The sequence below is a fragment of the Cavia porcellus genome, unplaced genomic scaffold (assembly GCF_034190915.1).
Source record: "Cavia porcellus strain 051 isolate PalLab524CR breed Dunkin Hartley unplaced genomic scaffold, mCavPor4.1 scaffold_15, whole genome shotgun sequence".
Lineage (NCBI taxonomy): Eukaryota > Metazoa > Chordata > Mammalia > Rodentia > Caviidae > Cavia > Cavia porcellus.
In genome coordinates this window covers 65753466-65769632 of record NW_026947498.1, presented here as the reverse complement: position 1 = coordinate 65769632, position 16167 = coordinate 65753466, and the positions used below count along the sequence as shown (strand labels likewise).

At 40.4% G+C, this 16167-nt stretch overlaps 1 protein-coding gene across 1 annotated transcript in view; it reads right to left on the bottom strand.

The window, feature by feature from the left end:
* Cfap91 (cilia and flagella associated protein 91) overlaps positions 1–16167 on the bottom strand; it is a 56130-nt gene that overhangs the window by 4881 nt on the left and 35082 nt on the right. The window contains exons 11-16 of the mRNA XM_003469223.5: positions 6974–7090; positions 5484–5555; positions 4079–4225; positions 2064–2285; positions 1669–1817; positions 1012–1103 (exon numbers count right to left, since the gene is read on the bottom strand). Coding sequence (XP_003469271.2) covers positions 1012–1103; positions 1669–1817; positions 2064–2285; positions 4079–4225; positions 5484–5555; positions 6974–7090 — 799 coding nt within the window. The remainder of the gene's footprint in view (positions 1–1011; positions 1104–1668; positions 1818–2063; positions 2286–4078; positions 4226–5483; positions 5556–6973; positions 7091–16167) is intronic.

The window sequence follows — 16167 nt, the reverse complement described above, 5'->3', positions numbered from 1 at the left end:
TACAGATTTCCTATTTGCTACTAATTGTACTGTTAGGAATTTATTCTCAAAAGCACGGGCAGGATATGTGTAAAATGTATTGAGCATAGCACTATTAAGTAATAGAAAAAAAATCTGGGAGCAAACAAGTGCCTTTCACTAGGTTGAATTGGTTTTAAAATCACACAACCTGCTGGGTGTGGTGGCACATGCCTGTGATCCCAGTCCTCAGGAGATGGAGGCAGGATCACCAGGAGTTTGAGGCCAACCTAGGCTATATAGTGGCTTCAAGGCCAGCCTGGACTACAAAGCAAGACCCCATGTCAAAAAAAAGTAGTTCTTTATTCTAACGTGTTAGATTATCCTTGTGTTAGTAATCAAATATTGCACACTTTTCTGCTTAAATCTGTTGTTCCCTATACAACCCTGAAAGCTTCTCAGCTACTCACATGAGTATTGATCTTGTCCTAAGTGTACACCTCTGTCTGGGGTCACACCTGCTGCTGACAGTCTCAGGGCTCTGGAAGAACCTTCTTTTTCTTTTTAAGACATAATTTTTCTCTTCTTCTCTATTTTATAAACACATCAATCTTTAAACTCTACTTCCCCTTGGAAAAATGATAACTTGGGGCTTTTATACTTAGATACAGTCCCAGTAGGAACATACTATTTATGATTCTGGGAGAGTTGCAGGATAGATTCAGACCCTTTGAGCATTCCCAGTTTTCAACACCCATAATTCACATGTCCTGACTGTAAAAGGCTCTGATGGCTTGAATCAGAATAAACCTCTTCTGGGAACAGATCTTGGTAATTTGTCAAGCTTGTTAGGAGCTCACCTCTTCTCTACTAGAGATTATATTCTATAATCAGACAGCAAAAAGAGAACTTGATAAGTTATGAAATAAGAAAACTCAGTCCTTAGTCATCAGAAATTTTTCCATACTTCTGTTTAGTTTTAAATCTCTGGGATACAGATACTAATTCACATCACTTAAAAATCCCAAAGTGAAGCATCTCGAAGGAGCTTACCTTTCTCTTTGATAAAGTCCTTTTGCACCTCTGGGATCAGAAAACTATAAACCAATTCAGCAACAATCTCCTCTGACTGAAGATGAGTTCGTCTAAAAAAATTTTTAAAAATTAAATGATTTCACTTTTTTCTCCCTTAAGTTGCTAATTTATACTTAGATCTTTCTTGCTTGTTTAAACAAACCCACTAAGTCCTGCTATCACGTTTTCCTTGATTGAGTGAGCTGAAATATCACATGCGTGGGTGAGCTAGTTTCAATTCCATGAAAAATCCAGATTTGACCCTGTCCTTCATTTACTAGCCTAGTAAGAAGGAATTTTAGAACTACAGCTTAGGCATAGAAGCCAAACACTTGAGGGTCAAGTCCGAGGACCGCTGGGTGCACATGTCTACACAGCGTTCCACCCTTGGCATCCTGCAGGTACACAGTATGAAAGTGATCCTGATCACAGCTAAGAATTTAATTCCCAATGCTCCTACCGTCCAGAGATATAGGCATGTCCACTTCTAAAGAGTTGCACTATTAAAACAAATGACATCAATGAGACAAATGAGTTTGTCTCTCATCAGTGGTGAAATCTTAAACTCCTGAAAACCTGGATGTGGGTAACAGCAGGTGGGCTGTCCACTATACAGGGGCATCTCTGGGTGCGCACCGACTTTCCATCTCATAAGCGATGTCATTGATTTCCTCGGCCATCTTTTCTATTTCTGCTCTGGCTTGTTCTTCGGCAGTATTCTCTTCAGTGTTCAATATTATGTCTTCCAGATAGGAGGTTACTGTACTTCGGTGAACTTTAATCACCTGCAAAAGAGCAAAACATGTCTTTACTTACTAAAAACACGGACTGTAAACAAGGTCAGAAAAACACAAACGTTGGCTGACCTTTTTTTTAAAAAAGCCTGCATGTTGCATTCAGATAGTAGCAGTCTGATACACATTTTGTCGAATAAGTGCAAAGTAAAAACTCAACCCATTTTGTCTCAGGAGTGCCCTTCGGTTCACCAGGCTCCTTCCAGGGGCACCCGCACACCCAGCTGACCCACTTGCCTCCTTAAATATCTGGTCCTCCTCCTGCAGGCGCCTCTGCTCCACCTGGCGCCGGCCGCTCTCCTCGGCCTCTCTCATCCTCCGCTGGCGCTCAGCAAGCATAGCAAAGGCATGGATGCGCCTCTCTTCCTGCAGTCTCACAAGTTCTTTGGACAGGAAATCAAGCATGTCTGCCAGCACCCTGCCTTCCAGGCCTGCCAAGTGGTTTTCAATCCGTGACACCTTTAAAAGAACAATAATGCAGTTCAAGGCTACAAATTCCACTGCAAATGGTAACTTTTGGGAGAGCTAAACTCTCAGGGTCAATTCACTGTCAAGGTGCCTTCAGTTTTTATTAGGAATACTGTCTCTCAATTTGCCCTGTCCCAAGAGTTCTAACCAGGAAAACTGATTAAAAACTTATACATGCACTCATAGATTGCTCAGGCAGTCACTAAGGGGCACAGTCCTCAAATTGTGAAGAGGATTTAGCAAAACATTTCTGTTAGTAGTCACACAAATGTACTGTTTTCTTTCACTTTTATCCAAAAGATCAAGAATGTCTTCCCAGGCATGAAGGGAAAGCTCATGGTTCTTATTAAAGATAATGTTGAAGTTTAATACATTAGAACCTCCACTCAAGATAACTTCTAATTTTTTAATGGCTGCTCTTTTCACACAAGTTTGAGGAGTTTCAAGATCTTCAGTAACACAGAAATGGGCAACTTTAATAACTTCATTAATAACCATCTTTGAGACAGTACAGGAAAAAGCCTAAATTCTATGTGATCATTGAGGTAAAGTAAGGAACCCACATTGCTCTCGGCCAGGAGTAAGCCAAGGATCTACGGGTCTCTGTGTCCTGGCTTTGATACATGAAGCAAAGTATGTAAGATGATTTATCCCGCGCACTTCATCCTGTACCTCGCCTATCTATCCTGAGGTGTAAGGAGAAAGGGCTGTCACTCCAGCTATCTGCAGCTTGAATGCTGGCCATCTCCCCTCTGCTCAGTTCCCTGTGTGTACATAGAGGGATGGAATTCTCACAGGTCTGAAGGGCAATATGGCTACTCGGTGAGACTGTCAGCCAGGTGCAGTCGTCAGCACCAACATCCTCACCCACTCCCTAGCCCACATACTTTAACCTCAATTGCACTTATATTCTAGGGAACAATGGGAGGAAGACTGAAACCAGAGCATTTCACTTCTTCACTTGGCCCAGAAATCACAAATGGATTTTTGCCCTGTCTGCAGAGATCATAAGCTCCCCCAAGGGATAGTCATAATCCTTCAGGCACTGGAAATGGGGTGTGGTGGCTCATGACTATACTCCCAGACTCAGGAGGCTGAAGCAGGAGGATTCCCTCAAGTTTAAAGATTGTGTCTCAAAAAAGCCAACCCACCAAACAACCCTTCAGGTCCTAAGTTGGCTACGTATTCATTTCCAGCTTTCTTCCTCAAAGACTTTGGGGACAATCTAATTTGAAATTAAATAAACACATTTAGAAAGGTGATTTCCCCACAGCTATGTCTTGTAATGCATCACATACCTGGGCACTGTGTATCGGCTGGATGGTTTCTTTCAGAAACAGGACAGAAAAGAGGGAGGGTGAGCATCGCTTTGAATATAAGTGATGCTCCCTCTCCCTCAGACACCTGCAGATCATGGAGGTACTTGGCCAGACCTGAAGCAAGTGGTCATTGCCTAAGTTACAGCTTTGTACATCCACTCCTCCCATCACTCTCAGTTGACATGATCATGGGACAAGCACTGATGTTTTAAAATAAATCTCATTTCTCACTTTGTCATGTTGTTTTTATTACTTATTCATTCTGCTAAAAGTCCTTAATAATTAGAATGCAATAGAGTTAAGAAGAATTAGATCGCTTATGGACCGCAGCAGCATTAAGCATGCTGGTCACAGTCCTGGGAGTCTGGAGACTTTTAAATCGTCTAATTCATTGTTACTATAATGTTGCTCGTAGGAATAAAACAAGAACAAGAAGGGAAATGTAACCAAAGGGAAAACGAGAACCTTGTGCTCGTGCAAGTTCCTCTGCCGCTGTAAGGCCAGGGTCACTTGCTTCTCGGCCTTTTTCACCAGCTTCTCATCTTCTTGCAATGCGTGGCTGGTGCGCAGTTCCTGGATCAACTCCAACCGCTTTTCTTTCCCTTCAAACATCTGTAGCAAATAAGACAGACTTGCAGGTTACTCCCCTTTGTGTGAAGCACTAGGAGTCATGCACTGCAATTTGTGCAGGCGCGTATCTGTCCTGCTTTGAAGGCTCACGGGCAGGCGTGCTTCAGGTGCTAGAATTCTGCCCTTTCCTGTACCGTCAGCTCAGCAATGGGGCTCAGTTTCCAGTGAGCTGTAGGTTCGGGTTCTCAAAATGCCTCTTAGAGACAAGGTGACTCCCATAAGATCATATTAAGAAACTAAAACTTTCCCTGCAATTTCTTGTGGTCCTTCCCTAAAAATCCCAGGGCATGGCTTCTGTCATGGCAGTGGTTCTGTTTCCATAAATGTGCCACTGGGCTGTAACATACAGTCTGCTATCTGAACTTCACTGGGTGTTCCACTGGAAAAACAGGGAAAAAAGTTCAAGAAGGCAAGTCAGGCACAAGCTGTTGCTTCCCTAGATCACCAGACTTACACATCACAACTGAGGCACTTAAGAATTACAGCAGTGTTTTAGCTCAGCGGCGTAAGCACCTGCCTTGCAAGCAGGCAGTCATGAGTTCGATTCCTGGTACTGATAAAAAATGAAAGAGACAAAAAAAAAAAAAAAAAAAAAGAATTACAGCAGTGTGGAAACCATGAACTGGGGCCGTGTACCAGTGCATTCTTAAAGTGAAGTGTGCCTGGCTAAGGCTTTACAGTCAGGAAAACCAGAGTCAGATTTGCTGGCAATTAAGTAAGCCTCTTTCAGACTCATTATTTGCCCAAAAGACAGGTTTCTTATTTAAAAATTAAAATGAGGAAATGTATGTAGAACAAAGAATATTTGATATGAGAATATAATAGGGGTCTTAAATCACACTTATAACTATTTCATTTTATGATACAGGTACAGCTACCTGTACACAAACTCAAATAATTATCCTGTGTCTTGAAAAATTAGAGCATTCACTTGGTTTGTCATACTTTAATAGCAGAAATTCAGGTGAGAAAATCTGTGGAGTAATTCTGAGGAAGAAATAAGTTTTACACCACCTTAGTCAGAAATGTGGCAAGCTGCACCTGTCCTTCCTCTCCCCTTCCTTTAACTGAGCTCCCCACCTGGATAGTCATGGCCCCAGAAGTGTGTGGATGATTCAAAGGTAGAGCTGCCTAGGGAGCAGGGTGCAAGAGGAACGTCACCCTGACAAACCAAGAACATATGCATTCCAATAACTATTCTCAGACAAAAGACACAGGGCCAGTGGTTGGCCCTACATACCATGTTCTGAATGACCCTGCCACGCAGTAACTTCTGAAGGTAGATCACAGCCATTTCTATGTCTTCTTCTTCCTGAAGAACAGAGGAAGAAACAAGCAGCTTGAGAACAGCATCAGACTAAGCATCAAGTATTTTCTCAAAATTTATTCCAAGCAAAAGTGACAGTTTCAGACACATGCGATGAATCGGAAGAGAAATAAACCAATGTCTCTGCCCTTGTTGAACACATAGTATTTTAAATACTATTTATTGCTCATTAAAATGTCTTAATGTTTTTCATCATAAATAATATATCATTACCATGTGACACTAAGGTTTAAAAAAGTCATAGGACTGCCATGTGATCCCTACAAAGGATGCCATTTCCACCATCTTTCTTGAAGGCAACTTGCTTGCTTATAATATCCTTTTAGCAAAGGTATTTTCATGTTCAGTCATAAATCAGCAAACAATACAGCTAGTCCATTATTAGAATGAGATATTCTCACAAGAGTTTGGTAAAAATCAAAATAACCTGGGAAGACTAACCATCTATAAAACCACCATAAATAACTGTCACAGCAGAAAGAGTATGCTCTGGAAATCAAATGAAGGCCCCTCTGGGTCTAAGGAAGCAACAGCCCAGTGATGGCTTCAGCCCTTGTGAAAGGTAATGTGTAACCAGAGCCCTGTGTGGAGCCTAGGAAAAGGGCACAGTCTAGCTGGGTAGAGGGGGCACCTGTGTCTGTTCTCATGAGCCACTCATCTGAGGTCGCAGCAGGTGTTAATGAGATCCCTCCTTGACATCCTGGCCCTGGCCTGGCAAAGACCAGCATCCAGGGCAGAGATTTGCTGCTTCCTAGGAGGCCTGTCCTCCGCAGGAGTTCTTTCCTGCATCCACCAGCCATTCTAGTTCTCTTCATGAAGCAGCGACTTTGCACCATGGCATCTGCCAACAGTTTCCTGTAGGTTTGTTCAGTATGAGTCCAGCTGAAATTCTAACCAAGCCTGATGCTTTGCCCAAACTGAGGTGATGAGTGGCCTTAGTCAGGGTAATCCTTGAGCCATTCTTTGCCCAGATGCCAGCCTGTCTTGACACCACCGGCATTTTGTTCTCTTTGATGCCTACAGTCATCAACTACTCCCGGTATGGACCACAGTCATCAACGGGCCCCAGTGTGGAAAGACAGGATGTAACTGTCCTCTTCTTTTCCTATTTGGCATATGTGACATTACCTTCTGATGCCGACCTCCCCAGTGAAGATTGTTCTTTCTTTGTGTTTTTATTCTTCAAAAGCCTGAGATAGATTTCACTTCATTTTGCTCGTGTGTGTGTGTGTGTGTGTGTGTGTTCGATGTTTAGTGCATAAGAACAAAGACAAAATCAATTCTGAATCAGAGCTTGAGAAGTGAACAATGTTAAATTAGACTTTTTTTCAACCCAAACTATTTTAAGAGTGAACTGACCACAACATTGAATTTAGCTCTTCAAATAAAAGTTTCAAACTTACATTGGAAGTCATTATCAAGGTTGGAGTTGGAAGCCGAGGCTCAGGTATGGGCTTCTTTTGAAGAAAGCGTAGAGGTTTCTCTGCTTCAAGAACTTTATTTTTCTTATACAACAAGGCCTGAAACAATATCAGAAAACGTCACCTTGTATCTTTGTCTTTTCTTCCACTACCAGAGCTGGCTTGCAGACCAGAAGTGATATGTATCTCTGTGCTAAACTATGTCAGCAGTATGACACTCCTCAGGACACCTTAAGCACTGGATAAATACAGTACACATTCTGAGTATATTCATTTTCATCAAAATCTGGTGAAATTTAAATATTTTGTTGGAATTATTTCTGTCTTGCTTGTATACATAAAACCTCTAACTCCCATTTTTTCATATGAGCCAATTTGCTTGCTTGCTTGCTTATTTATTTATTTATATTTTGGTACCAGGAATTGAACTTGTTCTCAGCAGGCAGGCACTTGTGCAACGGAGCTATATCCCCACCCTCCTCTCTTAAATGAATGTCTGCACAACAGGAAATTTTCCTATGCAGCAAAAGACTGAAACACGTTGGATGTTATATCACCAAAGGGGAGCAGAAGAGCACTAAATGGCAATTATCTCAAAGTAGAGATTTTTTCTTTTTGAAGTCTGCATATCCAGATTTTTTAAAAAATTAATTTGTCAGCTAATGAATTTATGTGTGTGCTTGATTTGCATCTTCTTTTTTTTTTTTTAATCACTAAAAGTCTTGCCAAAATTTCACATGAGATTTTGATCACTGAGACTTCTGGAAAGATGCTGGAGCAGTAAGCAGCACAGAAAACAGAGTCACTGTCCAGATGCTGGAATATAGCATTGTGAGGAAGACAAGAGGAAAGAAAGTGAGTTCTGCGGACCCAGGAAGAATCTGAAGAGTGAATTGAAGCTCACAAAGAGAGTAAAAAGAAAAACTTCAAGGAAGACCAAGGTGGTAGCCGGCGGTGCCTTTGCCCTGAGAGAGGACTCCCTCTCCCTGAGACAGGACTCACTGGGTGAGAGTGGCTGTTTGAACCTAGGGTCACAGTGACAGAGACAATGGTGAGGGCTAGCAACCGCAGAGGCCTCTGCAGAGAATGCAGCAGTGGAGTGGAGCGGCAGACATGGAGGACTGCACTGGCTGGCGGTGAGGACAGAGGACTCAGTGCTCCCATGAGAAAGAGCGCTCAGCCGCGAGCCATTTTAGAGATGGGCCGGGTAAGCCCAGAACCCAGAACTGCTGCTGGCTTTGTCTAGCAGTTCCCAGCTGGGTGCCACCGTGGACTGCAGTGAGCCCAATGAGTCTGGTCTCAGGGCAGGCCTGCTGAGGTTACTACTCCTTGGCCATAAAGCAACTGCTGGCTGGCCGGGGTAGAATGGCATGATTCAAGACTCTGTCTCCACCGCTTGTCTACTAGTGAACCCAGAAACAATCCTGGAGTGGACTACTTTTCTTTTTTTCTCTCTCTCTCTTTCTCCTTGTTTTTATACGAGTGTGACAGTGGTTCCTATCCTTTGTGTGGGTGTAGTTCTGTTCTATTCTTCCTTTTATCTTGTCCGTCTCTCTTTTCCTTCAATCTTCTGTACCAGTTTCCCCAAGTTGGTGTGATCCCCCTTTGTCCTCCAACCTTACTTCTAATCTCTTTCTTTTCTTCCTCTTCTCTATTTTCTCTTTAATCCATTTTAAATTTTAACCCTCAAGGGCAAACCTGAAACATTATGGACTTATATATTGCATATAATTATCTGGTTAATTTTACATTTTGTTATACAAACACAAATCTGGCTTGTACAGTTAAAAGTTGCAAAGTAAGGGTTACCTCAGTTTATTGCTTTCTAGGCTGTGTTTGATGCTACTGATACCACTATAGTGAAAATTAACATAATTGTCCTAAACAGCTGTGGGTCCTGATAATCCATGACTGAGATTAACTAAGGATCACAGAAAATACTGTGGCACAGTGCCAAAGAACAGGGTCTAGGCCAAACAAGCAACAATCTCTCATCGCCAACAAACCAAAGAAGTAAGATCTTCCAACAGACTTAAAATCCAAAATCCAGCTACACCTGGAAGATACCTTAGAGAATTAATCATCACCTAAGGGTCCTAAATACTACCAATAAAGCAACCCACCATAGGCAACTTGAAAGTATCACCCAGGAATTAAATTTTTTTTTGTCTTTTTCTTTTTTATTGGTACCGGGGTTCGAACTCACGACTGCCTGCTTACAAGGCAGGCGCTTATGCTGCTGAGCTAAATCCCCAGCCCCGAATTAAATTTTAAAAAGAGATAAAATAAAATGAGACCACATTTAAGCAAAATGTAACCCCAGATCTTCAGTTCACCAAAGGCAACTCCAAAGGACAATGAGATGGGACAATCAGAAAGCCATCCACCAGGTCTCTCTGAAGTGGTAACAAAAAACCAATTGAATGAGGTTCTAGAAAAAATGAAATCAGAAACAATCTCTCAGATAACTACAGAGATTACTAAAATACACCCCACACTTAGTGATGAACAGACACAGACAAAAAATAGACGAGCTTAAGAAAATTATGGAAGATCAGCATAGGAAAGAAATGGAATCTATAAAGCAAATTCAAGCAGATATCCAAGAGAACAAAAACTCCACTGAAAGTACTCAAAGAAGATTAGGCCAGCTGTTATCGGAACATGGCGGACAGACAGCAGCAGCTACTGAAGGCTCTCTGAAAAACTCGGCTCAGAGGCCAGGAATGATGCGGACTAAGGAGATACGAACCAGTAGAGATGTGCTCTGCTGACTCAGGAACGAACTGGGCTGAGAGAATCCAACTTAGAATGCGGTCCTGGCGCTAAAATAGGAACAGAGAAGTCTCGGTGTGGAGGCTCGACCGCGCGCCATTGGAAACCGCGATTTGGGTTTCCCGCCGCCCGGCGGCTGGCTGCCTCCACAGCGGCTCGGCAAGGAGAGACGCGCCCCCCGAGCTCTGGGAACGGGAGTCAGCGAACGGAGTTCCCGCACCATTGGAAACCACGGTTCCTGCCGCCCGGCGGCTGGCTGCCTCCACAGCGGCTCGGCAAGGAGAGACGTGCCCGCCGAGCTCTGGGAACGGGAGTCTGCGAACGGAGTCGGAAACAGGGCGGACAAGGAGCTGAACTGACTGGTGGCGAGGTGAGCGAGAAACTGTCTCCCTACCACAGTTTGACTCCAGCGGAGGTTTTTCTGGGCTCGGGCAGTCCTGTAAGAGCAGGGCGCGGTGGCAACTGCAACCGCACATTCCCCTCTCGGACGGGATTGGTGAAAGGTGCCTGGCCTGAGTGACGCTGCTGGCGGACTCCCTAGGCTGGCCTAACCCAGATCCCAGAGCCTGACGGTGGCCCGGAGGAGCGACCGACTCCCGCGTAGGCTGCCTCCTCCGCGACTCCCTGGGGCGCAGCGGTGGGCGGGAACAACTAGCCAGCACAATTTGATCAGGCTGTGGCTGACAGGCAGGGAAGCCTGGCCTCCTATGTAAGATTGCATTTTATAAGGAACAGAAAATATGGGGAAGGGAAGCAACAAAAAAGGCTCCTTGGCCCCCAATCCTGAGAATCAGGCAATAATGGACACCGCACCAATATACATTAAGCGCCATCTAGAGAGCCTCATAGACCAATTCAGGAATGAAGTTATCAATGACCTGAAGCTAGAAGTATGCAGAATAGTTAGAGAAATGCTAAGCACCACCCAGGAAAAAGCAGATGGTGGAATGGAAGAACAGAAAAAGAGGGGAGAATTACTTGATGGAGAAAACAGAGAAAACATTGAGTATGTGAAGCAGGTTCAAAGGGACTATCAAGAAATTAAGAAGTCTATCCAAGACTGGCATAACAGCTTGAAAGAAACTAAGGACAGACTATCTGAACTGGAGGGCAGACTTGAAACATGGGAGAATGAAATGAAAAACTTCTTAAAAATAACAAAGAAACAAACAGCAATAATACAAAGACAAGAAGATGATAAGAGGAGCCATAACTTAAGGATTAAGAACATAAAAGAAGAAGTAGAGACACAAACAAGTGAACTACAAAAGCTACTCACAGAAATAATCCAGGAGAATTTTCCTAATTTAGCAAAAGGTAAAGATACTCAGATGTATGAGGCATACAGGACCCCAGCTACCTACAACCCTAACAGAGAAACACCCAGGCATATAATAATAAAAATTCCAGAAATTCAATACAAGAACAGAATAATAAAAGCTGTAAGAGACAAGAAACAGATCACTTACAAGGGAATACCCATGAGAATTACAGCAGATTTCTCTTCACAAACCATCAAATCATGAAGAGCGTGGGGGGAAATAATTCAAGCATTGAAAGATAATAATCTCCAGCCAAGATTGAGATATCCTGCACAACTGTCCCTGGAAATTGATGGAAAAACGAGGTGCTTCCAGGATAAAGAGAAACTGGGGGAATTTGCAACCACCAATTCAACCCTACAGAAAGTATTGCAGGATATTCTAAAAAAAGAAAAATACAAAGAACCCAGAAATAGTGGCGGGGAGGCCACAACGAATGGAGCAGAGAACAAAATGAAGATAACAAACTGACAGCTACTGACAGAAAAAGAGCTCAACAGAAATGAGACAGAGAAGATTGGATGATAGGAACAGCTTTTTTTGGAGAAAATGACATCTTAATAGGTAATGCTGATTTAGTACCATCTTGTTTTGAAGTCTCATCTAGCTTTTGTTCTTCTGTCTCCAATGGTCTAAACAGGTTGTATCTTATTGGATTTTGTTATGTACGATAATATAAGCAAAAACCTTTTAAAGACAAGGAGATTATACAGAGACCATTGTTCATTTTCTGTTAGTCGATTCTAAATGCTCTATAATGCTGTCATTCTCTTAAATGGTTTTACATTGTTTTGATATACTTAATGCTACAGTATATGAAGTTGTACTCAAGGACTTCAGGGAGGGAGTCAATATGGTAACTATTTGTGGGTCAGGATTATCTGGTGGTGAAACACTATTCTGTTTAAATGGTTATGTTTTGATCTGCCCTGTTTCGCTGTTATGCCCTCTTTTTTCTCAATCTCCACTCCATTATTTACTTTTTTATTTTTATCCATTTAATTAAAGGGAAAAATATAGCAGGATATAATATAGTAACCCACTTTGACTTTATTATCTCGATTTGAAGCCCTGTATTACTCTCACCATCTTGTTTTTGACTGAGGTTCCTCTATTCTGTTTTGCTGGATAGTATCAGGTTCGAAAGTTTAGGCATCAGCTGAGAAGATAATGAGATTCATTATAACGCCCATTCTCGTAGACTTTTATCTACTTTTGAAGACCTTCAATATCTCCAACGTTTTGGTTTTGTCGGTTTTATTCTTTACGGTTTTGTTCAATTGTATTACAACTAATGATATAGGCAATTCTATTAGAAATAGCGGGAGGCATTATGGTAACCATTGTTGATCACCTTGTATTATGTTTTTATATTATCTATTGTGTCCACCCTTTTGACTTGACCGATTCTGTTCTGTTATGTCACACTTGGTTTTACTCTCTTCCAAAAAAGCAATAAGAACCGTGGGAGCAATGAAACCCAAAATGTGTAATAGTCACGGTACAAAAGAGAGGAAAAGAAAGTGCTCTAAACTATATAACTGCATGTATATTTAAATGTATAAGATAGAAAATGATATCACAGAGTTTTATTGGATCATTGAACAGAACTGTTTGCAGTATCATTGTTGGAATGTCCACTCTACAAGCTTTAATTTTGTGACTTGAACAATTATTTCTAAGATGGCAATATGTAATCCATTAACTAGTGATTTCCTACTGCGCATTTTTTTCTTCTGTAAATCTGTATAACTTGTACCCCTTCACTGTTTTTTTTTTTCTTTCTTTTCTTTTCTCCTTAAATTAAAAAAAAAAAAAAAAAGAAGATTAGGCCACTATGAGGACAGGATCTCAGATACTGAAGATAAGCTTGCAGCTAGTGACTAGGAAAAGAAAGATTTCTCAAAACTAGCAAGGGACCATGTGAAATCAATCCAGCAGCTGCTAGATGAGACAAAGAAGAATAACTTAAGATTAACTGGAGTCAATGAACAAGTAGGAGATATCACAGATGACATTTAAAAAATGTTCACAAAAAAATGTTCACAGACATCATGACAGAAAACTTTACTGGTTGAGAAAAAGCATTTGATATATAGATAAATGAGTCATACAGAACTCCAATTAGCAATGATCAAAAAAATCTATAGCTGGCATATCATAGTCAAGATTCCAGAAATTCAACACAAGAATAGAATTCTAAAAACTATAAAGGAAAGTCCATCAGAATTACAATTGACTTCTCAGCACAAACTCTCAAGTCAAGGAGAGCTTGGAGTGAACTACTCCAAGTTCTAAAGGAAAACAGCTTTCAATCCAGATTGATGTACCCCACAAAACTTTCAAAATCGATAGAGAAATAAGATACTCCCATGACAAAGAACATCTGAGGAAATTTATGACCAGCACTCCAAAATGTTCTGAAGGGCATTCTAAAAAGAGATAATATGGACTATAGCTCCATGAATCCCAAGAGAAGGAATCCACCAGGAAAGGCAAACAATTGGACAGGGGGAGAGGGACGAGCCAACAACAGAAAAATAATATGACAAGGATAAGTCAACACATTTCAATTTTAACCCTCAATGTTAGTGGTCTTAATTCACCAGTCAAAAGACACCAGCTGGCCGAATGGACCAAAAAGCAACATCCAACAATTTGCTGCATATAAGAAACACACTTAATTTGAAAAGAAACTCATAGACCAAAAGCCAAAGGATGACCAAAAATACTCCCATATTTTGTGACTGGAACTCAGGAAAAAGCAGAGGTAGCTATTCTATTTACAGACAAAGTGGATTTCAAGCCAAGACTGATTAAATGAGATAAAGAAGGTCACTACATCCTCCTAAAGAGAACAATCCAAGAGGAAGAGATAACAAGCATAAGTATATATGCAGCAAATACCAGTGCAGCCAACTATATAAAACAAGCACTAATGGACAATCAAAAATCAAACAAACCCTAATACAATTGTATTGGAAGACCTCAGTACCCCACTGTCACCAACAGACAGATCAACTAGGCAAAAAATCAATAATGAAATATTAAAACTAAATCAAACTTACAAACAGATGGACTTCGTAAATGTCTATAGAGTATTTCATTCCAGAACATCAGAATACACATTCTTCTCAGGTGTACATTGGACATTCTCCAAAACAGACCATAGACTGACTCATAGAACATGATTAAGTAAATGCAAAGGAAATGAAATTATTCCATGCATACTGTCAGACTACAGTGCAATGAAATTGGAAATCCATGCCAAAAGAAACCACGAGAACTTCATAAACACACGGAAATTAAATAACACCCTACTGAACAGCCAGTGGGTCATAGGTGGAATTAAAGAAGAAATTAGACAGTTTTTACAGTTAAATGACAATGACAGTACAACATATTGGAACTTGTGGGATACAATGAAAGCAGTCTTAAGAGGGGAATTTATTGTCATAAATACCCCATCAGGAAAACAGAATAAACACATATTAACAACTTCATGTTGAACCTCAAATTACTAGAATAAGAAGAGCACATTAAGTCAAAAGCTCATATAAGGGAATAAATTATAAGGATCAGAGCAGAATACTGGAGACTAAAAACAATACAAAGAATCAATGAATGGAACAGTTAGTTCTTTGAAAGGTTAAATAAAATTGACAAACCCTTAGCCAAACTTATCAAACAGAAAGAAAAGACTCAAATCCAAGCAATTAGTAATGAAAAGGGTAAAATCCCAACAGACCCTGCAGAAATACAGAAAATCACCTATATCTACTTTGAAAACTTATATTCTAATAAGATGTAAAATGCAGTAGAAATAGACAGACTCCTAGATACAAATGAATTACCAAAACTGAATCAAGAAGATACAAAAATCCTAAATAAACCAATATCAATAAATGAAATAAAAAATGTAATTAAAAACTTATCAAAAGAGAAAAGCCCTGGCCTTAATGGATTTACTGCTCAATTCTACAAGACATTGAGCAAAGACCTAACATCACTATTTCTCAAATTGGCTTTCTTTTCAATTTCATTGAAGAATTTGATTCATCCCAGGGATGCAGGAATAGTTCAACATACATAAATCCATAAATATAATACACCATATTAATAGAGCCAAGGTCAAAAATCATATGATAATCTCAACAGAAGCAGAAAAATCTTTTGGTGAAGTCCAGCACCCATTCACGATAAAAACCCTATGGAAAATTGGAACAGAAGATCTTTATGTCAATCTGATAAAAACCATCTATGACAAACCAACAGCCAACATCGTACTAAATGGGAAAAAACTGAAAGCTTTTTCTTTAAAATCAGGAACTAGACAAGGATTTCCACTTTTTCCACTCTTATTCAACATAGTCCTGGAAATTTATCTCACACAATTAGACAAGAAAAAGAAATAAAAGGAAAAAAGAGAGGAAAGGAAGAAGCTAAAACTATCATTATTTGCAGATGACATGATACTCTACCTAGAAGACCCCAAAAACTCCACCAAAAGACTACTGGATTCAATAAGCAAATTCAGTAGTGCAGCTGGTTATGAAGTCAACACTCAAAGAAAGAAGACTCAAATCCATGCAATTAGTAATGAAAAGGGTAAAAAATTAATAGCTTTCTTGTACATGAATAACAAACTCACTGAGAGAAAAATCAGTGAAACAATACCTTTTATGATAGCATGCAAAAAAAAATACCTAGGAATCAATCTAATGAAAGATGTAAAAGATCTCTACATTGAAAATTATAATACTCTGAAAAGTGAGATTGAAAAAGATATTAGAAAATGAAGAGATATTCCATGCTATTGGGAGAAGGAACCAATATAGTGAAAATGGTCATATTTCCAAAACTGTTATACAGATTCAATGCAACCCCAATCAAAATTCCAATAGCATACTTTACAGAATTACAGAAAATGATCCTAAAATTCATCTGGAACTGGATGGGACCTAGAATAGCAAAGGTTATCCTGGGGAACAAAGACAGACAGGGGGCATCACAATCCCTGGCTTGAAATTATACTATAAAGTACTGTGATTAAAAAAAAAAAAACCCCACTGTGGTACT